General features: G+C 39.7%; 1 protein-coding gene across 1 annotated transcript in view; it reads right to left on the bottom strand.

The window, feature by feature from the left end:
* The window catches only part of SBNO1 (strawberry notch homolog 1), a 30,317-nt gene extending 5,309 nt beyond the window's left edge, over positions 1-25,008 (bottom strand). The window contains exons 1-24 of the mRNA XM_021412590.1: positions 24,593-25,008; positions 19,050-19,177; positions 18,295-18,399; positions 17,217-17,526; positions 15,181-15,281; positions 13,995-14,091; positions 12,766-12,926; positions 11,689-11,822; positions 11,452-11,542; positions 10,381-10,542; positions 9,715-9,850; positions 9,526-9,631; positions 8,165-8,318; positions 6,416-6,598; positions 6,116-6,213; positions 5,396-5,547; positions 4,635-4,832; positions 4,173-4,343; positions 3,901-4,070; positions 2,776-2,907; positions 1,456-1,591; positions 944-1,056; positions 773-844; positions 187-286 (exon numbers count right to left, since the gene is read on the bottom strand). Of these exons, the coding sequence (XP_021268265.1) occupies positions 187-286; positions 773-844; positions 944-1,056; positions 1,456-1,591; positions 2,776-2,907; positions 3,901-4,070; positions 4,173-4,343; positions 4,635-4,832; positions 5,396-5,547; positions 6,116-6,213; positions 6,416-6,598; positions 8,165-8,318; positions 9,526-9,631; positions 9,715-9,850; positions 10,381-10,542; positions 11,452-11,542; positions 11,689-11,822; positions 12,766-12,926; positions 13,995-14,091; positions 15,181-15,281; positions 17,217-17,526; positions 18,295-18,399; positions 19,050-19,175 (3,208 nt within the window). The 5' untranslated portion in view covers positions 19,176-19,177; positions 24,593-25,008. The remainder of the gene's footprint in view (positions 1-186; positions 287-772; positions 845-943; positions 1,057-1,455; positions 1,592-2,775; positions 2,908-3,900; positions 4,071-4,172; positions 4,344-4,634; positions 4,833-5,395; positions 5,548-6,115; positions 6,214-6,415; positions 6,599-8,164; positions 8,319-9,525; positions 9,632-9,714; positions 9,851-10,380; positions 10,543-11,451; positions 11,543-11,688; positions 11,823-12,765; positions 12,927-13,994; positions 14,092-15,180; positions 15,282-17,216; positions 17,527-18,294; positions 18,400-19,049; positions 19,178-24,592) is intronic.

Below are 25,038 nucleotides of genomic sequence, written 5' to 3'. Positions count from 1 at the left end.
ATGTATCTTCTTTCTTATGTGAACTTCAACATTCAGCAGAGCACATAGGAATAACCTCCAGTGTAACTATCCGGGCCAACTGATCAGTTTAAATAACAATATTTTCTAGCTCTAGGATTATTAGCATTTTCTGCATACTGGAGAACGAGAAAAGACAAGCAATTACATCCAGCAGATTACAATTACCTTTGAAGAAGTCTCCAGGAAAATCAGGAGGTGGTGAGACCATCGGGCTGTCTAAATTCACAATGGATTTCATAACAATTTCTAAAGCATTCCTGCCATACTACACAAGAGAAAGAAAGTTGCTCTGTGATCTAGTGTTTGTTTCTCAGCTCCAAGCACACATGGGGCAAACAAGTATGTTTGATTTACAACAAAACATTCCTCTGTTGTTTAACAATACTGAGGGGAACTGCTTAATAGCTTCTCAGTTATAAATTACACTACATGACCAGCCCAGTGTTAATTTCTAATTACAACTGCCAAATTAATTTTTTAATGGTAATTGCAAGGACACACATCATTTACTTAATACTTCAGTTATTAGCAAATGCAGAGAGGTAATTTGCACACATTTGTGCTTCCTGCAGTTCTACAAACAGAATTAAGATTCTTTCCGGCTATCTTAAAGAGAGGCCTCCCTCCCATCAGAAAGTAATGCAGTTAAAGTAAAATGCATAACAGGAGACAGAAGAGATTCTCCCTCAACATGTCATTTGCTGAACAAGCAGCACAGCACGAGCTTTTCAAACAAAACCAGAACCATCACCTTATTGTCAAAATTGAATCTGCTGAGGTCTCGAGTTTCTGTAGCCCGTCTGTCACCATGGGTAAGGGCTCCCTGTTAAGACACATCTTTGTGATTAGAACAAATTAAAGAAACAATAACTAGGTTGTATTTTTTTCAAATGAAGGATCACGTTTCTTGAAACAATCTTACCAAGCTTTCCAGTCTTTTTGCAACTATAGATGCAAATCTTTGCTCTCCAGCCAACTCAGAAATTAGGAACACATACTCTGGAGCAGTCACTTGGTTGGATCTATGAGTTCTTCCTGGATAGTTAAATACAAGAACATATGTTAAATAAATTCCACTTCAGTTAACATTTCTAATAAGCTATGAATTGTGTAAAGAAAACAGCCAGAACTTAATCCTGCTGAAAATTAGTTTCTGCTGTAATCCAGCCAACAGTACACAAACTAGAGTTGTGGTAGCTTCATGAAGAGACCTTACACATACAAAGATAAGATGCTGTATAAACTTGTTCACTAGGATTCTATCAAAGCTTTTGACACTATTAGCTACAACTATACATAAGAGTAATTCTGCCACAGGTAAAGGAGACTGGAAGGATCCTTAAAAGGCTGCATCAAACTTTGCATGAATGAGCAGTAAGTTTACTTAGCATTACTGAATTTGCTAAGAGGAAACGATACAAAGAAGTTATTTACCAAACTGCTGTATTGCTCTGTCTGCGCTCCATGGCAACTCCAGAGTCATGTGAACTCTCCGCCTCTGATTCTTAGCTCTACGGTCTGCTTGCAATGAGATACCAGAGCTGGCAGCCTCCGAGATTATGGCAATGTTCTTTCAATTAAGAAAAAGTTATTCAGCAACAAATCCAATACCAAGGTTCAGTTTCTAAGAAAAGTTCAGTTTTGGATACATTCCAGACACATTAGAAACAACTGTCATTTGTACTTAATATCTCAAGAAGGAGAGAAGGTGAGAAAAAGTACAGTTCTCTGTCAGAGTTAGAAATGCTAGAAAAGTTTTCTGTAGTTTGAGTGTTTTTCCACTTTATTTTTTGATAACACCTTTCTATGCAAATGAAGGACAGCATCTTGCAGTCTTGCCATTCCAAAGAGCACGTTTCCCTGACACTGGCCCGCACTTCACAAAGAAAAAGGAAGGGACAGAGGGAGACTTGTTCTGACAGCAACACAGAAAAAATGCCAAAAAGTTAGGGCTAATACCATAGAAGGAAGTGCACATGGCTCTTCTGCTATTTCCATTTACCTTGAAAGAATGTAAATGTTTGGACTGTGTGCAAGTCACTTACAGGAACACAAATAGTTCTCCCTGAGTGTAGTAACAGACCACACAACAGCTATGTTTACTTCATTTGCCCTCTTGTGGTAGCATGCTCAAATAAACCAGTCATGTTTTTTTTCCTCTCCTTACTTTATTAGCTCCAATTCATGATTATTCCGATCTTTATTTCACTTCAGAGTGCGAGATAAAGGCTGAAAGCTATCACTCTTGCCAGCATTACTTCTCAATCCAGGTTAAGTTAAACAGCCTTCATTCTATCCTCTCACTGACAGTTTTTTCCCCTGCCACACCAAGACAGTCTGTGCTTTTTCCCCCTTCCCTTTCTCAACTGTTTTCTCTTGGTAGAAGAAGTACATAGTAATCTAGATAAAGGAATCTGAAAGACATGAAGAGCTTACTTGCTTTTTAAATATATGCAGTTTCACAAGACTAGTTTAAGGGTGCTAACTTTGATTGGGATGTGGCCACACATCCACAATCCATACCCATCCAACCCACAGCCCGATCTGTGGAGAATGCTGTACCACACACTTGATGGGACTACTCAACATCCTAGTTTGAATAACAGAACATACAGTACAGAATAGCAAGTAAATGCTTTCTGGTTAGTACTCATAGTACTTAAAAATCACTGTGAGACAACTGACACAGACAAGTTGTGGCTCTACGTGGCTGACTCATCCGGCAAGTTCTTCGAAATCATATTTAAGAGCTACCTTATCTCCATCCATGAACCTCTGCTTTTCTGTGATGTTCAGAATTTCAACAGGCACATCAAGTTCAGATCTTGACTCGTAAGATATGCTGCCATCATCGTTGCTCACTACTCTCCCTTTGCGGCCTGTCATCTTTAAAAATAAGAAGTGAACAGAAACTCATTATGGCAATACCAAAACTACCACATGACCAAAAGCTTCAAGCAATGCTGCTACTTATTCATATACCCATTTTAAAATACCTGTTATTGATTCAGAAATTTACCAAGAGAACCTGATTATTTTTCAGTCAATGTCATTAACTGACATGTGGAACACTTATTCAGAGGTGGTTCAGGGAAACAAAAAATACAACAAAATCCTATCTATGTAGAAATGGAGTATTATATTACTGTTCATGAGGGATTTATTAGTCATTAAATAATTCTATAGAGTACTCCTGAACTTATGTATTGACCTGAAGAGGCTACTGCCTATTAGGAGAAAGAAAAGCCATCAAGTTCTAAGAGCTTACTCTTTCATTCTTGAAAACAGGAGCTGCAGACAAAAATGCTTCCAACTCCAGAGAACTTCAAGAGTACTAAGAAAAGGAACTAAAACAGTAGCTGAGATTTTTCACAATTTTAACAGAGTGTTTTAAATCACCAGGATATTTTTACTTGATAGAGACAGGCAGTGAGAAGTTTTTCCTCAAATTTTTGAGAAAAAAACATAACTAGACTTTTCACAAATGCAGCTATTATGTTCTTTACGTTTATTGCTTAGGAATATGAGCTAAAGCTGTTTCATCTCTAATGACCAAGCTTCAAACCAACAACTGTTAGAGAGAACAATATATCACCACTAATAGAAACAGGAACTAGTATTACTTGCTTGGTAAGAAACTACCACCGGTCTCAGAAATAACTTGTTTATTCAGAGTTCTTCTCTATATTCCAATACCATCTTCAAATTTCTCCTTTATTCAAAAGTATGCAGCAAAAACTTGAGCATCTCATGAGATTAATGCCGAAAGCTAATTAACAACTTCTTTTAAACAGATACTTAGGTCATAACCTTGAAGAATGACAGTGATTTACAGCTGTGGCAGAAAAAACATATTTCTGATTGTGAACATCAGCCTACCTCTGCAACATTTTCAGGACCACCCAGTTCATCTATAAGCTCATCCAGTGTATTTGGTGGAAGATCTTCAGCCAGCTTTTCCAGTTTATCAAGCAGTTCTTTCTTCATTTGTTGGGCCCTTTCAACAGCATCTTGACTTGTCACAAAGCTGCTGTTTGTGTTACTGTTTGCTGAAATATAAAAGGAAGTCTTTACAACTTAGAATTTCACTGCTTATTTGCAAAAAAGAAAAAAAAGAAGAGTAAATCAACTCCAAATAAATCTATTCTTACCTGATGTGTTGGTAGTAGAAGTGGTGGTGCCAACAGTTGAAGTAAAACAGCTAGGTCGTTTTGAGCCAAGACCAGAAGCTAATAAGGCACTTTGAATAGAATCAGGGTCTATACTTTTCTTCTTTTTTTTCTCTTTAATTTTTTTATGCTCTTTTCTAATTAACCAGGGGTCTAGGATTAAATGAAACATTTTCTAAATGTTAATAAGCATTTACTAGAAATCTTTCCTTTGGAAAAAAAACAATGTTTTCTTTACAAAAGATGACGTATAAAGTCTGCAATTTAGTGTGTAAAATCTGCTTAAAGAGATACAACTCAACAGTTGAATTCCCATCTTAGAATTAAACTACGCACTTATTATTAAGTCATATTTTAGCTCAGTGAAACACAGAAGACAGACTTTATATGCTCACTATCCAAAAGTACAGTTACTTGCTTGATGAAGCAGTGAAATCACCTTACCGTCTTCATCATCCTCACTGGATTCATCTCTGAATGGGTTGAAGTCATCATCATCTCCAGAACTGAGAAACCTGGAGCTCTCATTGTCACTTTCTTCATTGTCTGAAGCATCAGACTCACTTTCACTCTCATCAGAGCTGCTACCTGCAAGGCCACCTGTTTTACGAGCCTTTTTGGCTTCTCTGCTTACTTCTTCACCTAATTCCATTACCACCATCGCCAAAGGACAGAAAGAAAAAAGTTAGTTTAGGCCATGTAGTCTATTTTTGAGGTTTATTTTCTCACCACCACTACATACAAACTAGAAAAAAATATTTAAACAGTTCTATTTCTAGAAGCTGAAAAGTTTTTCAGTAGGATCTCTTCCTCCAACACTTCTATAATCAATTGGTTTTTTTGGTAGAAGTATTAGCAGAAAGGGTACCAGATTTCTTTTTCAGCCATGAGAAAAAGGAAGCAATTATTTGCATCAAGTGATCTGACATGCAAGTTACTTTGGGATACAACCCCGTACTAGATCAGCCCAGATTCTGAGCCAAGTGGTAACCAGAACCTACAGGCTGTACTGCTTCATCAGTAGTTTTAAGATCTATTAACAGAAATTTGTAACAAAAGAAAAATCTTACAGACTGGTAATATGCTCTTTCATGACTACTGGTACTGGTATTTACATCCCCACATTTTTTCCCTAAAGTACACTTTCCAGTAGCTTTAAAACTGCTATTTTCATTATGGTATTAGTGTAAGAAGAGAAGTATTACCTTTCCGTTTCTTTATTTTGTTCTCCTTGCAAGGGCTGTCTCTGGGTGAATTGTTGTTGCTTTGAGCAGTCAAGTCAATTCCTAACAAGCTAAACAGTTTCTTCCTGTCAGGAGCTGGAAAGTGCTTTTCAATAAGAGACTGGAATACTCCTCTGTTTAAGGAAAAAAAATCTTCAGTCAGATTTGTGTTCATTTGAAGTAGAAACCTCTAAGCAATATTTTAGTAACTTGCCTGACTTGTATGAACAATTACTCCTTGTGAGTGCTATTACAGAAGCACCCTGTATAATTATCACCCATATCACCATATTTGTCACCCTCTAAAAAGTAGTGGTATGAGACTTTAACCTGTTAAATTGGATTTTGGTATATAGTGTTATTTCCACTGACATTTTCTTATTACTTAAAGTTTAAAGTGAGAGATTAAATTATTAACATCTTCAGCAAGGTAGCCTCAAGGTTGGATTTGGCTTATCTGATAAAAGATTGTGTGTAACCGTAGCGTGTACTTCACAAATCCACTACCCCTTCCACTTGGGAGTAGAACAGCACCAGCTGTTCCACACGAAACACCATTTAACATGGTGTTGCAGAACTAGGAACTAATGAACAGTTCACTAGTGCAATACTGTCAAGATCTTGCATACATGCAGCTTTTACTACACACATTATATTGTGTTCTGGTTAGTTTTCTAAACCACAATTCTGACAAAATCTTACTTTGCCGTAGAAACGAAGTCATTCAGTTCACCACCACCTTCCTCCAAAGCTTCTAATGTCCTGGCTTCTCCTGTTGACTGCAGGCCAATAACAACACACTAAAGAACAAACGAATACAAGGTACGTTACCAAGATGATTAAGTTGACTTTTGCCCTGTTTTCTGCTCACTGAACAGCCTCAATAACAGAACACACAAAAACACATTGCTACCACACATTTGGAAATATTTCTTATAAACAAGAAAATCCGTAGCTTTATATTTTACAGAAATTTTTAGAGGTAAGTTTTGATCAGCTTACTTTCCCATTCTTGATTTCTTCCCGAGCCAGCTGCACCACTCTCTTCACTTTAGATGCTATGCAAAGGTACTTGAAAAACCTCTGATGAGCAGACCAAAACTGACCCCACATGGATTTTTTCATTCGTTGCTCTGCATCAATAAGATCTGCTGCTTGTTGGAACCTCTCTCTAGCACTGACCCACTGCAGAAGAGAGCATTAATTGCTTTACACGTCACATTTCAAGACTACATCGCTATGTTCTTTAGTATTTAATAAAGACAAGCAAAGTTTAAAGTTATAATACTGTGGGATTGCAAGTCGAGGAAACTCCTCATACATCAAACAAAACTCAGAAAAAAGAAAATAGTTACGGTTTAGTAAATTCAAAACATAATTACTCTCATAATGAAAAGTAGGTATATTTACACCACTGCCAATGCAAATACATAGCATTTTCTAATTATCTAGTTTCTACATTAATATATTCAGGCTAAAAAAGCAAAGAGAACTGTCTATAATTAAGTATAAATAAGATCCAAGAGAAAACCACTGCACTTTCACTTCTACGATGTTTTGTTGTAACCTTTAAAACTTGTCTAAGACAAGAATGTTAAAACTAAGACTTCTACATGCAAATAAGCAAGCTCTGGATATGAATCTAATGACTTTTGAACAGCCCTTGTAAAGTAAAATGGTGTTTTGAAGTTCATGTCATACCTGTCAAAGATTAAAATTAATTACTGTAGCTAAGCAACATGAATACTGAGTCATGCATAAGCACTTGTTCAGCAGGTAAAGGCCCTGTTCATTTTAATTTATGTCCAAGGGATAATTAAGCTTTGTCAGGAAGTTCAGGCTTCATCTTAGGAAAAAGCTCTTCAATGAGATGATGGCAAAGCACTGGAACAAACACTCCAGGGAGGCAATCATAGCCCTAAGCCTGTGCTCAAGAAACATTTTGACAGTGCTCTCAGATGCGTGGCTTAACTCATCGGTTGATCTGTGTGGAGTTTAACTGGACTTGATGATCCAAAGACTCTATGATATCAAAAAATGAAGGGCCTGAAGCATCTCCCTTATGAAGAAAGGCTGAGTAACCTAGGCCTGTTCAGCCTGAGGAAAAAAGATGACTGAGGGAGGATCTGATAAGTGCTTATACATACATATCTATAGGGAGGTGGAAGGCAATTGGATGAGGCCAGGCTCTTCTCGGTGGTGCACACTGATAGGACAAGGAGCAACAGTCTTAAAACTTGAACACAGGAAGTTTCATACAAACATGCAGAACTTCTTTACAGTAAGGGTGATGGAGCACTGAACAGGTTGCCCTGAGAGGTTGTGAAGTGTCCTACAGAGATATTCAAGACCCATCTGGACACTTATCTGTGTGACCTATCATAGGGAACCTCTTTTAGCAGGGAGTTGGACTTGATCTCTTGAAGTCCCCTCCAATCCCTGCCACTCTGTGACGCTCATGTGTCTTTTCCAACTCAGGATATTTTGTTATTCTAATTAATTTTTCCCTAGTATCATGGTGATACTGTGGTGATATTGGAAGATGCACCCAAAACTACAGCTTTTATGACTCCAAACAAGAACTAGCAGCTTTTGCTGAAGTCTTAAATGGAGAAATCTCTACAAGATGAGACAAGCAGATGCCATTCCTGTATCTCAACAGCACTACATTTTATTTCAGGAGCATTAAGACTTAAGTAGCTTAGAGCTCAGAAGTCAAGAAACAAAGCAAATTTAAGTAGTCATTCTTACCAGTTTCACAGATTTATTGTACATTTTAACATATTCCTGTGAGAGCAGAACTTCATCAATTTTGAAGGTTACACCTGAAAAGCTCAACTGTCTTGCTATGTACATTCCTCTCAGTTTCATATCCATAGCAACTATCTCCATGGCACCAACACCTCTAAAATAAAACAAATGAAGTCCATATTAGAAGTCCATTTTCAAGAGCAATGATTTGTTAAAACAACAAAAACATTCAAGTACTTCAGAAGTAAATAGCACACTTACAGATGCAAAGGCATGTTGGCAACAAGTCACTAGATACGTTTAGTTAAACAACAGTAATTAGAGGGTCTTGAAATTTGTCCTCTGCATAAAATGAGATCCCTACCTCGTGAGTACTATACATACTCCAACAAGTATAAACATCTTTCCCCCATGCATTAAGCAATATCGAGTTCTAAATCGTAAGTGGATAATGAATTTGGTTCAAGTAAGTAACAAAATGTTGTATTGCAGTTTTATACAGTCCAGTGAGGATTTAAAATACATACAAAACCATACTAAGTTACTGAGATTTATGCTGGCACGAAAATAATTATTTAAGTTCTCTTCAACAGCAACACCCCTTCAGCAATACCACCTTGAGAGCACAGAAGTCAATTGCAAAGCTGACCTATTCACAAGCTCGGACCTGTAATTTCTTTAATTCTCATTTGATACTTACTCTATAATGAAAAGAAGACTACATTTGCAGTCTAGAAAAATCATGCATCATGTAGATGGTATGTGAGAAGCACACACAAAGCCCTACTGTAACATTTGGAAGTGTTCAAAATCCTTGTCAAGTAGGCAGAAACAGAATATATTAAAGTGTTCAGCTAACACTACTGTTCTATTCTTTGCTATTTCTCAACCTCTTGCGTTTATTTATTTATTTTAAGTTGTGAAATAGATAGTACCTTTCAATAGCAAGGTAATTTCTCTGGCTTCTTATGCCAGAAAGCACAAGAACAAGACTACTTCTTGCCTAAGCCGAGCACTTCAACATTAGAGGGCTCTTCCATACAGTGAGACTCTGACTATACTGCACATACTCAGTACACACTGTGTTATAATGATCAGTAGCAAAACATTCTCTCCTCCACACCAAATACATTCTAAGAGGGCTCCATTCTTAACCAGCTTCTGAAGTCTCAAAATTTTCAGCAAGAGAGATGTCCATTTTCACCAGATCAGTTGCATTTTTGCTGGATTTAGAAGCCAGAGGCAGAGAAGTCCTTAGTGTGACAGGATGAGTTTGTAGAAGATTATGTGAGTGACAAAGGAACCGGAAAGCAGATTCAATGACACACATGTGTTCTTGCTATAGCTCTTTAAAATATTACCTTCTTTCAACAGCCTGAATGAAATCACTGAATTCCCTAAAAGGAGTTCCTTCACCCCATATTCCAAGACGGTTCATATACGCCATATTCCTTGGCTCAGATGCACCTAGGAGAAGAACATACTTTGTAACAGCACCAGTGAAAGCATACACAGACATTTAATGCAAACCAGGTAGTACCAGTACATACCTGTGGCACTGGCATAAACAACCCGAGCTTTGGGAAGTTTATTTTGAAGTTCCAATACAGCCAGACCCGTTTTCGTTGGTTTTGATGAACCAACAGGACAGAGATTCTTGGCTTTATGACACTCGTCAAATACAATCTGAACCATAATTAAGGAAAAGCTTTGCTCTGATTTTTTTTTGTTGTTATGAATGGAGCATTAAAAGGAGAAAACAAGAAAAATTACAAATTAGAGATAGGTTACAACAGTAAATTTTAAACTTTAGACATCAGTCACATTTCTCAATTAAAATTTCAGGAAAAAAGTATTTCACTGGTATTAAATAAGACAATTACCCATACTTCTCAGAACTGAATTCTTTAAAATGTCAGCAATGCTCCTGGAAAAAACAACTTAATATCTTGGAAAGAGGCACAGTGTAAACTTAAGTACCATTTCATCTATTCTGTAGAGAAAGCAGAAGTTAATTGCTGGTGCAACAGTCGCATTGTAATAATATAATGGTAACAGATTTGCCATGTGAGTCTATGTCTAAGCACATAAACAATTCATTACCGACATAATGAAAGAACGCTACCTAGAAGCACCAGCACATAAAAATACAGGAGTCTTTAAAGATGTACACTGAAGTAACAGTTTGGTTATGATCAACTCTAGATAAAGGATACAACTCCATCAAAATCTTCACCACACCAGTGAAGAAGCTGCTTTAATCTGGTCTTGTATTTACCACCAGACTGACTTTCACCAATAAGAGAAGAGTATGTGGCAAAAATGACACCCTTCTTCACACTTCCGTTATGCTTAGAAGAAATTTTCCCATACTTGAACTGCAATATAGAGAGAGAAGTTATTTAAAAGATTCCTTCTCAGACCCATCTACCTTATCACTAAGGCGTGCTGGTGATCTTAACCTTAACATTTATATACTTGGAAGCTCCAGACCCCTACCTCCTGTTTAGGGCACATCAGCCTAAGTGGAATTTTGTTAAGGGGTTACACAGCATTCTGCTTAAACATGCACTTTAAGACTACATTTGAGGCCTCAAAGATTAACATTTAAGTTCTTCAACTACATGGCTTCCTTAAATACAGTTAACTTTTTTGTTGTTGTTCAAACACACTCCTTATAGCTATTCAGTGTATTTATGGCCACTACCGTAAACAACAATTTCCAGAAGCTCTACTGCTTTTTAGAAATTAAGACTTCACAAGGCAAGAATACTAACTTGAAAGGAACTTTAAGTTCAGTGATCTCAAATAGTAATCACATTTCACATTTTATCTAAGTGGCTAATCCTAAGCAGACGGCACAGAAAATAACTTCATACACTACTGCTGCTTTAATACATTGCTGAGAAATTCTATTATTCACTCATTATACACAGAGTGTACTACATACAGAATGCGCACTGGGGAGTAAAAAAAACAAGAGCTGGAGTCTAGAAGATTTAAGGAAGATTTCAACTACTAGAAAACATTCCCCTACTAGTGTCAGTAGTGGTTTGAAGAATGATGCTTAAAAATATCATGCTAAGACTTAATCCTGCAAGGGGCCTATTTACATTATTAACTTGAAGTACTGCATGGATCTTCATAAGGAGGTGGCCTGTCAAACAAGACCTGGACAGTAATTTTATTGAAATTAGTACATTCTTGCAACAGTTAACACACACAACTTGTCACACGGGCGTACCTAAAGTTTTGCCTCAACTGTACATAGAAAAAAGTTTCCACACCTTGTTTAGTGAATGAACCAAAATGTTTTTTGCTCCAATATCTCTCAAATCTCTTTCAGCATCGTATTTCAGATCGTTTGACACGCTAAACCTGAAAACAAAAAAAAAACATTTACCGCAAGTTACAGTAGAAGTTCAAAGACCAGTTGGCAAACTATTTCTCAGAAGACATGTTACACTGAATTTAAGTACTACAGACACTACAGTGTCTGCTCTAAGAAATCTGTATACACTTACCAGACAGCTCTTTTTCTGCCTAGCAAGTAATTTTCATAGATTATCCCAGCTATGGTCCTTCCTTTTCCTACACCAGCACCATCACCTATCAAGAATCCAGCTCTGTCTCCATTGGGAAGGAATGTTTCATGTTGCTGTTGGACAAAGAACAAAAATTTGTATTCCTTCTCCAGAATGTATCAAGGTAAATTGTCATAAACAAGCAAACGTAAGAAGCATCCTACTGGATGAGACCAGCCATCCACCCAACCAGTTACTGACAGCATGAAGAAGGGTTTCTATTTAGGGAGTGTACATGAACTTGGCTGCTTTATGTGGTCCTGACCTCCACCTCCCTCCCTTAGTATCTGGAATTGTTGGATATGCATGTGGCAGCCACTAACAGATTTATATTTATTTTAAAACTCTCCACAGCCTTTGTGGCATCTAGACCAAGACGATCGCTGTCCACTGTGTAAAGAAGCATTCCCCTATCAGTTTCACCAAGCTCCCATTTCTGCCACTTCTGTGAGATCTGAAGAACAATTCTGCTGTCTTCTTGACTATGCAAACCTTGGCTGCATCCCTCTTTTTCTCTTTGCCAGCCTGATGAATCCTAACATTAAGACTCTTAAAAAGAGGCAACTTATCCCTATGATCTTCCTATGTCCATTAACCTTCACTTCCTTCCTAACATGCAGAGAGTTGTGTACTCAACATAATCATGTGGGTCTACTGAGATTTTAATTTAGTAGCAAAATAATATCCAGTGTTCTTCTTGATACCTTTCCCAGTGATATCAAACATCACTGGCTTTCTTAATTACAGCTGATGTAGCTTATTATTTCACAGTAATAACTACCTAAAATGTCTTTGTGAATTTTAAGACAGTTTGAGATCTGCTTCGTGGAAGTTGATTAGACAGTGTTCTCCTAGGTGTATTACCTCACACTCATCTGCAGTGAAGCACTTTAATGCACCTTGAAGCTCTGAGCTTCTATCATTCTCACTATAAAACTGACATAGCTGCACTTGTCAGACAGTTACCTCCCTGAATTCCATGTTAGTTTTTAAGCCGTATCTATCTACCTAGCATACCTGGGCTGCGTAAGTGATTGCTTCAAGCTGCAAAGCTGACAGCCAGCCATTATCAATGGTTTCTTCTGATATTGATGTCTGGTACCACACATCAGGAGGGGTTACACTGGATAACGAACTGGTTTCCACTACTGGGTCAGGATGGCGCAGACCAATTTTTACTGGATGGGAAGGTAAGAGGAGGAAGGGAAAGATGAGAACATAATAAACAGCTTTGTTGTTGCAGCATAGGTTATTATATTTACTAAAATAAACTGCAGTTGTCCACTGCAAAGGTTGAACTTGAGAAACACATTTCATTGCTCACTCAAAATTGAGAGTTAAGCTTCCACATGCAAAGCGATAAATAAATCTGAGTTTATATAGAAACCACAATTCTTAACTTCGTTTCTTTTCTCACCATCTTACCCTACTTTTTAAAAATGAAATTAAAGTTCATTTCATAAAAAATTAAAAAGATATGTACTTGATATTTGAGAGAAACTGCTCTGAACCTTGCCTCCTCCGACCAAAAGAGGCAGACTCAAGATCACAAAAGCAGCATTCTTCTCACTATTTATGTGCTGCTGTTTATGAGTAGTATGAAAGAAGGAAAAAATTTAGAACAGACATAGTTTAATTGCTGACAGATCTAATCTGTGACTAAAACCATTTAACCATTTAACTACAAACCCCGTGCAATGTTTTCCTTTTGCTTTGCCTTTACAGCAAATCAAAGTAATTCTCTCATCTCTAACGACAATAAAGAGAAAAAGAGGAAACCGGAATTAGCAACTGCAAATGGTATCTCCTTTTTAAAGAAAAAAGTCAGTTCTTAAAAATAAGTAAGGAACAACATAGGCAGAAAATGCTATGGCTAAATTCCACTCCTAAAGACTCAAAATGAATTAAGTGTAGCAGTGAACATTTGATTTCTTTACAAGGTAATTTCCTCTGCTGAGGAACAAAGCTTAACACAGGTTAAAAACAAAACAGTTTGGTTCAACTGCATTTCTGAAACAGGCACTTCCCAAAGAATACTTTTCCTATTAAAAAACAATACTGTGTACTTTCAAAACTCAGCGCTATGTAAGAAAAAATTCCTAGAGAAAAAACCACCTTAAACTCTTTTTTCATTCAATCCAATTAAAATTCTCTGGGAATTTTAGTGTATGCTATTTACTCTGCCATAGGTATTATTTAGCTATCATCAGTTCAGCTTTTTGATACAGCCAGGATGTAGGTCATACATTTTATTGGCATATACTCCGCATAAGTTTCTGCATGGCCCATTTCTTCCTCATCTTCTTCCTCAGGTTCTTCCTCCTCTTTAACAGCTGGAACTTTCTAGAATAGAGAAATACCTGCATTAGAGTATTAATGTGCTGTTTAACCGTGTCCTGGAAATTAAACTGAGAAATACAACGGACATCAAATTGCACTTGAATGCTCTCCCATCCTATGTACTAGACAAACCAGTGAGCTGCCAGGCAAACTACAAAAGGAAATGTGCATTTCTTAGGCTCTAGCAAACCTAGACAACATGGGGGAACTTCCTCTCTTCTAAGAGCAACTGTTCTTACAGCATTTTATTGAAGTCACAGTTTGAGCGTAGAACTGCCTTTAACACACAACAGTTAGGTAATAGTCAAAAATCTAACTTTCCAGTACTCCCATAACGTCACCCTACTTGTAGATTTATTACACAATTTCACAGCTTCAGGGAGCAGTTACAATAGTTATCACAGTTAGGTCCAACATTCCCAAAATTTGATAGTTATCTGTTTTTACTGTCATCTTAATCTATGAAAATTCTGAAGTACACTCTCAACCAATTCCAAGTCTTCAGCAATTATTACTTAAATGTTTAATATTACAAAATTCACCTGAACAATCTTCTATAGGCCAGTCACTGAGAACTGTTCATCATGAACCAGCCTGATTCTAGTTACCAGTGAAATTGCTGAAACTCAAGAGTTCACAGCATCTGAACATTTTAACTAGAATTTGTGAACACTGAATGATACTCAGTTCACTGTCCTCAATCAAACCACCCAAACGATCAGCCACGCTGGAGTCTTCCAGCTTCCCCATTGCTAGTTAACACAAACTGGGATATTTTAAATCAAAGTGTCTTAAAACAGAACAATTGAGTTTATCAAATTTAACCGGAACAAACTCTTTCCTGCCTGTTAAAAGCAGTTACTTGAAGCTATCATTTAGTACCCAAGTTGCCTGCTCTACGCAGCTGTTAGCTTTAGTCATCCAATCAAGCACTCATCTAGCAGAGAAACTAACCTTTTGAAGCAACAGATGCACTCAGTACAGCTCTACCACACAAAAGGCACGTATGAGTAACCACCAGAACTAGTCACAGTTGAATGTGGCCAATAAAATACACACTCATTTGGCGAATTAACTATTTGTACTACTTACCATAGTAGGTGAAAAGCTTCTCATTTTAACATCATTTATCCATATTCTCGCTACCTCTTTTGTGGAAGCCTCCTTCTTCACTGCACCATTGCTCAGATCAGCTACCAAAAAAGAACAAAAACGGCTGTGTTTGACCAGAATACCTCCAAACGTTTTGAGTCAGACTGCAAAACCTCTCCCCCAGCTCATTAAAAGAGAAAGATGCTACTATCCAGTAGGACAGAGATGCTTCAAAGTACTAGTAATGTTTTTGTCAATACTAAAAACGCCCCTGAGCACACAAGGAGTTAAATCCTACTGCTACTTAAAGAAACTTCCCATGCAATACCACATCTGACAGGTGTGTATTAGTTTCAAAATAAAAAAAAAAAAGAGACCTTCACCAAATCTAGGCATAATATTGAGAAGTACTCCATGCCGTGGATCTTTGGAGTTTAACAACAAACCAGAAAGTCCGATGCTTCAACAGAAATGAACTTACCTGCTCTGGTGGCATTTACCACCTTAGGTGGAACTACAATTATTTCTGAAAAAAAGAAAATCAACTTTGGTCTCAACTGTTTAGAGTTTATAAAATAAAGTCTCCATCTTGAAGGGCCCCGTTAACTTGCCTGTCCTCACCCACATTTGGGAGCAACCAGCAACAGGGCTTAGTATTGAATTAAATTCATACAAGGATAGATGTAAAACATTTAAACGAATTGTCAAGCTTCCATTAGGTTGACAGTCAATGTACGTTAAATTTAGTGCAAATGATCCCAGAAAACCATTAAGACAATTGCGCAAATAAAGAGTTTGCCTTAAAGAGGTTGCATAATTTAAGATTGTGTTTTCAGTCTAGAACTTCAGTCGCCTGAACTACATGAAGAGACTGCATTTCCTTCCACATCTTTCTCCGCCACTGAATTTTCTAAAGGTATTTGTCTATTTTTATTTGAATAAGCACAAAAAAGTGCCCAGAAACACAAGCACACAAATAGGATTAGAAATGAGGTTCTAGAAGTTGCATGTTTCCTTTTCACTTAACAAAGATACATAGAGAACTATTTCCCGCAGCTGTGCTGCTACACCTACTGGGCCTTGGTAATTACTGAGATGCTTCTTGGCTATATCAGAAATCCTATAAAGCACTTCTCCTATGAAAAAACATGTTACTTCCAACTCTGCCTATAAAAACAAATAGTAAGCCTTATTTCAGAGACAATGAGGATACAGGGAGAAGCCTGCGTACTTCTCAGAAAAAGCAGCAATAGAGGTCTTTTCAAGCAAATTCAAGTAGTCTGATCTTATCTCTTATTAAAATCAGAATAACTTGAAAAATTGAATCAGTTTTACGCAAGTCTAAACATTGAACTGCAATTAAAGAATCCATGTGCAGTTTTCTGCATTTAAGCAGGCCGTGTATGTTATCCATATGTTAGAAGTGACACACAAGAAAAGACTATCGAGCGTTAGCAAATCAGTTAACATCTTAAAGCAGAAACATGAAAAGCAAGCAGCAGGTGTTTAGCGCATCAAGCTTCCATACACAACAGGTCTGATGCTTCCCGTAAAATATACAGGGATACAAAGACTTTCCTTTCTTGGGAGCTATTTTAGAGAAACTCCCTGTGATAGGAGTAACAGCACATACCATAAACCTCTTTCATAAGACACAAGAAGTTCTCTCTTGCCATAGTTCCACAGCAAGCATATAACACAACAAGAACTCACACAGGCTCAAGATAGCTAAATTATCAACTTCACTTAAGTTCATGAATTAATTTTACCAATACGCCAGCTGCACTCTAAAATGTCATTTTCCTCATTCCTTATGGTAACCTAAAGGCTTGATTTTTTCAAAGCCTGATATCTTCTGTTACTTTCACCCTAAATTCTATCATTAATAGTTAGAATAACATTTACAAGGTTTTCTGGACACTTCATTTTGCTTTGACACTCTAAAAATGAATGAAAATAGAAGAAGGTGTGCAAGTATCTTCACATTTCACCATTTATCTGAAATTTTGTAGTTACAGAGAAAGAACAACACTCACTCGCTGCTGTTGCTACTGGTTGGGCAATGTTAGGAGGCGGCTTCAATTTCATTAGTTCATTAAGACTATTATTCTTCAGCAGATCTTTCAGCTGAATCTGGTCCTTTGAAGGTGCAGTGGTCAAGGCATTCCGTACTGCTGGTGCTGCAATCGAGGGTCGGGTAGTTGTGCTGGTCTGAATGATTTTTGCTACAGTAATAGTCTGCCTCGTAGTCGTAACTGGCGTTGTTTTTGTCATCACTATTGTAGTCCCCAAAGTTGGAAGCTGATTTATTTGATTCAGCACAAAGGTGGTGGTGGATGGTGGTTGCTACCAACAGAGAACCAAGGAGATTTTAGATGACAGTGAAAAAAACCAGACTGCTAGCCTTTCAACTAGAGCCCACGAATCATCAGTTTTTTGAGAACTCTTTTAGCAAGCACTGTTTTGTGGTACAACAGCCTGAGCAAGAAGTGCCTTTAAGTACAGTATTATATCAGTAAGTGTTCAAGTTTTTGCATTTTTTCAAATTAAGGAAAAGCAAAGAAAATGAAGGATCATCTAGGCAGAAAATATTACTACTACAGGTACAGAAACTCTGAAGAGAATGTACAGCATATGAACTAGCTCTGCAACTGTTAGAGTGAATAGGCTGAATCACTTTTAAGATTTGTGCAGCCTTTCAGGAACACTGAACTACGTCCACCTTATTGCAGATCTGCTCTTTATATTCTCAGTTCAGGTGCAACCACCACAACTGTGGGTTTTACTGCAGTTATTTCACTGCAGGAATTACCTGCAGTTATAAAAGGCAATACATAGTTCAGGGACCAGAGTCAAGTTTACACAACCTCCGTATTCCCAGAATACTCATGCAGGGAAGGAAAAGGCATAATGGACACCCCAAGATGTTTTTCTGTATGCTGCTTGTCCTCCTCAGACAGAAAGAAAGTTAGCAACACACAGGTATTTTCAGGCTTTCAGTCTCAACACACATAGCACTCAGATAGTGGCATTTTAATCACCCTTCCTTTTTTGTTACACTTTACAATTTATATTTATATATATGTATATAGATCCTTTAGTATCAGTTCTTACCCGAACATTTAATAAGGCTGGAGTCGATACAGTCTCTGGTTCTTGTTTCACAGCAGCTGAGGCCTCAGTTTCCAACCCTAGATCTAATGCACTAAGTGGCACTGACTGCAGAGGGATGAAAGGAAGCATCAGTAGGTACTCATATCAGCAAATATCTATTAGGAAAAACTTCAGCCTAAATATCTGCCCACAAAAATACTAGTTAATGAGCACTGTTAAGGACTTCCCCATTAACAAGTTACACTGAAAATAAAGATTAGAGCGATTGATTCCTGTGCAAAGAGTTGAACACCATGTTAGTTAACTACAATGAAAATGTAATTCGTTTTGCGATGTCAGTGTTTGACACACTACTGTTCCCAGACCACACCTAAAATATTTTTATGTTCTCACAGATTTAGAGCTGTCCTGAGGTTTAAATCCCATCCTGAACTCTTACACATTTTGTAGGAAGCAGCTAGACTCAACCAACACAAAGAGTTCTCTAAGAACGCGTGACAGCATATCCCCCATCCAATGTAACAATACCAGATAAGAAAAATCTTTATGATTATACTGACGGAAATAGCGTAGTTCAGACTGCTTTACACTAGAGATTAAAATGAATTAACAAGTCACTTTCCAACATCAGCATGCTGAAGCAACAACATTTATGAAAATTCCACATTCTTAAACCCTTTGCTATGGATCCTCCCCCCATACATCAAGCACAAGCTCTTATGTCCTCTAGCAAACAACTGTGTTCTTGTTTTAACCTGCTGAACAGCTGGAGTTGGAGTTGCAAGAACCACGTCCGGAGAGTCAATATCAAATAGATCATTTGGACTGATTCCACTCTCACTCAAAGCAGCAAGCAACAGATCTTGTCCTGGCTCCACCATCTCTAAAAAATTAAGATTATAAACACAAGTTACATTTAATTTTCATTTATTTTGTGTGTACACACACATTTTAAGTTACTTCTCCTGGATTCCTTGCAGTGCAATGACCTGCATATACAGTTTCACTTTCCGTATTTGCTCATATATTTTTGAAATCTTTCTGATGTGTCAATCAAATTCAGAGGTAGGAAAAATGAGTTGCTACACAAAATGCTATCACAGCCGTAAACTTACAGGAAAAAAAGATGGCCTTCCTAGTCTTTATCACACTTGATTTTCAAGCATTACAAGAAATATCAAGCGACAGAAGTGGCAAGACTATTATGCTAATACACGTCTGTCAGTGAAGCATACTGCACAAGGGAAGCACAATTAAAATTCATTTAGTTTATCTTGTAACAACAACTTAGCAATAAAAAGCTTGTAAGGAAAGCATTTGTTTCTTGCATGCCATTTCATTAGGTAGTAATTCATTCATGGGAGAAATTTTGTTTTGGAAAGAACAAATGTTTCAGCATTATTATAGCATGTCAACTACATATTAAATAGGACACCAGCACCAGGTCACAAGCTCCTTTACGTGTAGGACAAGCACAATTAATTTCAAAAGCCTACACTAGGTAGTATAAAAACCTTACATAAAAAGCCAAATATAGTTTTAAGACAGATGTATTTTTGCTCTTCTAAATGCTATCCCTAGAGTATTTTGCCCTAGTAGTAGGAGAACTATATATTCTAAAACACAGCTCAAGCAGAAATTCATTTCACTTGCTTTCCACACCCCCACTACCACCCATTGGTAACAAAGCTGAACATACACTCCTCAGCAGATAAGAGCACAACATTTGTCATTTTAGACACACGTTCACAGACTGAAACAGCATTCAGTTGCATATCCTTCTCTCTGCATACAGCTAAGCCCCATCCATCTTGCCGCTCACACACGTTACCTAGCACATTTGGCAGAACAGGTAATTCTTGTAGTAAATAAAACCTCAGGCAACTGATTCTCCTTCTCTCTAGTTTTAGTAATAGCAGAGAGAGACCTCCTTTTGGTGGAGGAATACTCACGTGGCAGCACCACAACTGAAGAGTGGAGGTAAGGCACTGGGAGAGGGGAAGATGCACTTCCACGCATCAAAGATCGTACTGCCCAGAATACCAACACAACAAACAATGACTGGCAGAACTGCCACTGACCTAGCACAATCCCAAAGGCCATTCACCAGGTCACAACTAGACTTTGCTTTTTTTTTTTTTAAGGCACTTGAGGTGATCACCTAGATCAGCAGAATTGCCAAGTCTGAAGATTCCTGGTCCAGAAGATAAGTCACCTAGCAGAAAACCTCCATGTCAGCTCCTTCAGAGGACATCCCCTCCCACCAGCCCATCTCCTAGAGCCCTCAGTGGGTCAATAAAAGTGAGTAAACCCAACTGTTAGCTTTACCTTTCAGAAGGATTAAGCCCTGTCTCAAGAAAGGGGCCTACATATATAGACGCACACACACTTAAATGGGGAGGATAAACTCATTATTTTCAGGCTAAAACACTGACAGCAACCATCTCATTTAGTTTAGAAGCTTACACTGGTTACTCCCTCAAACTGAAGATTCTGATACACTCCGCAAGCATAACATCACAGTATTAATTTGGGAGAGAGCTGACACTTCTGTACAGCACAAACATCTTTGCTCAATGCTGTCAAACAAAAACATCTAAACGTACAAATGAAAAAAAGAGTGCCAGCTGCATAATTACTGAGTCTGCATGGAGCTTCGCTCAAGCTATCTCTAAGAGGAGAAATGACTGGGACTTGTTTGAGGGATAAATATCCCCCTCCATACAGAACACAGACATAGGAAATCACAAGCTTGGGGCTATTTACTTAAAGAAACAAGACAAAAGAACACTTACAACAACTTCTAGTCTGCTCTTGCAACACAAGGAAAGGACTTGCTGTGAGTCCCAATCTCATAGCAAAACCAGCACAAGAAAAAAAGCCACAAACACATCTTCCCCAACTGCCCTAAAATGGTGCCACAACCTATCGAGGCTGTTCGAAGTTCAACATTACTTCAATCACACTTCATTTTTAACACTAAAAAAAGGCTGCAAGACTTTAATGAGTTCCAAAAAGCATTCATTGAAGCAAGCAATTCAAGTACCACTTCTGAATTTATGCTAGATGAGTAGCAGTAGGAGCTAGGATAGTAACTCCTGGAATTCCAGAGTACATCTGATTATTTAGTCACCACTTCCCTACCAGAGCCATCTTCGCATAAGAAACCCCCAGTTACCAATCTAACCTCTATTTTAACAGCCTTAAAAAATGGCTGTAGCTGGACTGTTAGCAACCATTAAGAGAAACAACAGCAATTGTTTACTCATCTGTCAGACAGCCCAGACAATGAAAGTTTGACTAACTAGTTTCATTTATTTTGTTTCTGTATGCCAGGAACAAAGCTGCGTTGTTCCAAACTAGAACAAAAGGAATTCTGAACTTCTAGAATTTTTACATTAAAAGCACCGAATTCTTGGCACCCATTTTAGATTTTGTGAAACTTCTGTTTGCCACCGCACCACCATCCCTTTCCCTACCTTCTCCCATAGAGTTTTAGTTCAGTACAGAAATGAAGTTACAGGAGCAGCAGTATCTTGATAGCTTGTTTTCTGTGACACGCACTAGCTGAGCCCAAAACGTTATCAAGCTGAAACAGCCCCATAATCTTGCAAGGTAGGAGGCTTCTCAGTTAACATAAGTGAAAGCAACTTTATCAAGCTCTGCAGCTCAGCTTTGGCAATACTATATAAAGGACCTGTTTGCCACATTTCTTTTATAAATATTTTCTTCTGGGGTTTTTTAAAAAGTTGTGAATATTACAAGCTGTTCTCTGGGTGTTTCACCAGTCACTCTAAGCAAGCAGGAGCTCACAGGCAAGGCTACGTTTAGTCAGGCTGTCCGGTGTCACAGAGCAAGAATCAACCCGTTTGATAAACTAAAGAACACATTTATAACATTTAACAGCAGTCGTATCCCAGCTATTTTCTTCACATTAAGGGAAAAATACTGCTGCCTTTTCAAGGAAGGCTATTGGAATAAACTTGACATTTTGTAAGGTCCTATACAGCTGAAGAACACTGCCTGAAACTTTGATAAAATGACAGTTTCATTACCACTGTGTATTATGTAAATAATTTCTGATTTAAAGAAACAAAACCAGAATGCCATGCTTAATATTATGACATGTATCCATGCCAACCTGGCTCTCCCCCTCCCTCCATTTTAGCTTTGGGAGAAAGAAGGAAAACAAAAGACATTCTGCAGCTCATGTCAGACAACCTGTTCTCCATTTCCTCCAAGAAAAAAAAACATGACAGAATCTTAAGCTATGAAAATGCTTTTGAATTCTCAGCCTGCCAGTTATACTCCACAGCAGTGCACAGCTGAAGAACTTACCTATAAATCTGAAGAAACTGAAGTGCCACAACATGCACAAATGGAACATCACCACGGTATGGCCATCGCAAAACCCTTCAGACAAGGGAACTGGCCTCTGGCAAACCCAACCTGCAGACTTGGCTTTCAGCACTTGGACTGGGACACTAACATTGTTAATCATTGTTCATTAATTGAACTCTTTTTAATAGCTTTCTGAGGAATACAGGTCTCATACTATACTGGAAGCCATTTGAGGTACCACGCAAGTGCTGATACAGTACAGAAAACAACAGAGAGGTCCCCTGGCTGTCTGAATTGCACGCTACCAGCACAACTGCAACGTGTAAGGGCTGCTAGCTCCAAATCCCACAGAACAGGATTTTCTGAATACTCAGATAGGTTCTGCTCATCTTACAGCTTCTAGCCCCAGAGGTGGTAACTGACAGGGAAATTCAAGACGTAAAAATCCAGAAGAGAAAATAAAAGAATCAGAACACTAGAACCCTTCCTCAATTCTCACATGGAGTCAGCTGCAGGCATACCCCAAGGCCCCAGCCTTCCAAGCAGTCAGTTCTGACTCTCAAGAACTGGCTCAGCAGTAAGACAAACCCCCCACATTTTGTTTTTAAGATTGCATTAACGTATCACATTATAATATCGCATTAATGTAACAAGTCAGTAAGGAAGAATCGGAAAAATAAGCTGAATACGATGCTGCTGCACAATTTCTACAATAGTAAATTCTTTGCTTTACATCACGAACTCAAGGCTTACAACTTAGGGGAAAAAAACAAGATGGCAAAACATTCACATATTTTTTACCTGTCATTTCAACCCAGACAACTCAGGTATTTCAAAGTTTATCACTGAGTTAATTCTTAACTAAAGTTTTTTTCTTAAAAAAAATAGCACGAGCAGTTGAAATTATGTACTAGATTGTGTCAACTGCTTTTTAAGCCTCTCAACTACTACGCTAAGCTTTATAAGTTATCAAACATCGAGAGCAAAGCTACCAATGTATAAACCGCAAGAGCTCTAATTTACACCCTCGAAGCACAGAACACCATCAGCTGAAACTAAAAACGAAATAGCAGAGAAATAAAAGAGAAACCAACGAGGCCCCTCTCTCCGCCTTCAGACCATCGGGGCGTTTTTACGCAGCGCTCTCACCCCGGAGAGCTCCGAGTGCGGCAGCTCGCGGCGCTGCGGCTGCTCCAGGGCGGGGGCCTCTCCCCTCCGGGCGACGGGGCTCGGGCTGCAGCCGCTCCCAGCAGCCGCCCCGGGGCTCGGCCGTGCCCGCGGCACCGCCGCAGCCGGAGGGTCGCAGCCCGCAGCCTCGCCAACACGTGTTCCGGACATAAACTTCCGGGTTGAGGCCAGAATTGGCTGCGTAATTGTGTCCCATGCACTACTTTTGTTTTCAGCCCTTCCTCGCTTTACAGATCCCCTTCGCAGCATCAGGACCCCAGGGAAGGGCGAAAGGTCCCCTAGCACGGCAGCGCCTAACGGCGCCGAACGCATCCAGCCCCTGCCCCCCCGCTCCGTTCCGCCCCGGAGCCAATCCCGGAGCCCCGAAACGGGCGCACAAAGGCGGACAGCCGAACCCGGCCCAGGAGCCGTGCTGCCGGGCGGAGAGGTCCCCCTCGCACCGCCCGCTCCCCACGGCCCCAGCGGCCCTCCCGCCCCCGAAGTTCGCGCTGCTCCCGAGAGGCAGCGGCCGCCCCCGCACCCAGCCCCAGCCCAGCAGGGACCCCCGGCGGGGGCAGCGGAGCGGCTCTCCACGCACTGAGAGACCGAGAGGCGCTGAAGGCACCGCACACCGCCTCAGCGCACCCCCCACTGCCCCAGAGCGCCCCGCGAACCGGGCCGGGCCGCGCCGAAGGGAGCGGACCCCCGGGGGCACCGCGGCCGCACCCACCACGCCTTGAAGTGAACCCCAGGAATCGACAGACAGGTGGAACGGCGGAAGCGGACTTACTCTCTCTCGTGCCTGGTCCTCCCGCAGCCAGTCCCAAAAGTCTCCGCCGCCAGCCCCGCCGCTCGCCGCTTTCTAACTCCCGGCCGCCATCTTGGCCCTCCCTCCCCTCTCACAGGGGAGGGGGAGGGGAGGGGGCTGGGGCCGCCCGCCGCGACGCACCACGTGACCGTGCAGCGCGCCACTCCCACGTGACGCCTAACCCGCCGCTGGCGCGCGCTCCATGCCACGTGATCCACGACCCCCCCTCCGCCCCTCACTCCGGCGACCTAGCGGGTCACGTGGTCGCCGCCGCTCACTCGCGCGCCCATCCCCCCCCCGCCGCCGTTGCCGGGCCTTGGCGTGTTCGCCCTGCGCTCTGCCATCACGTGACGTGCCGCTCCTCTTCTCGCCCCGCCTCCGCGGCAGCCAGTTCCGGAAAAAATATAAAAAATAAAAAAAAAAAAACA

Source organism: Numida meleagris, chromosome 14, assembly GCF_002078875.1.
Source record: "Numida meleagris isolate 19003 breed g44 Domestic line chromosome 14, NumMel1.0, whole genome shotgun sequence".
In the NCBI taxonomy this organism is placed as follows: domain Eukaryota; kingdom Metazoa; phylum Chordata; class Aves; order Galliformes; family Numididae; genus Numida; species Numida meleagris.
The sequence above is the reverse complement of the archived record's forward strand: the minus strand, read 5'-3'. Positions and strand labels throughout refer to the sequence as shown.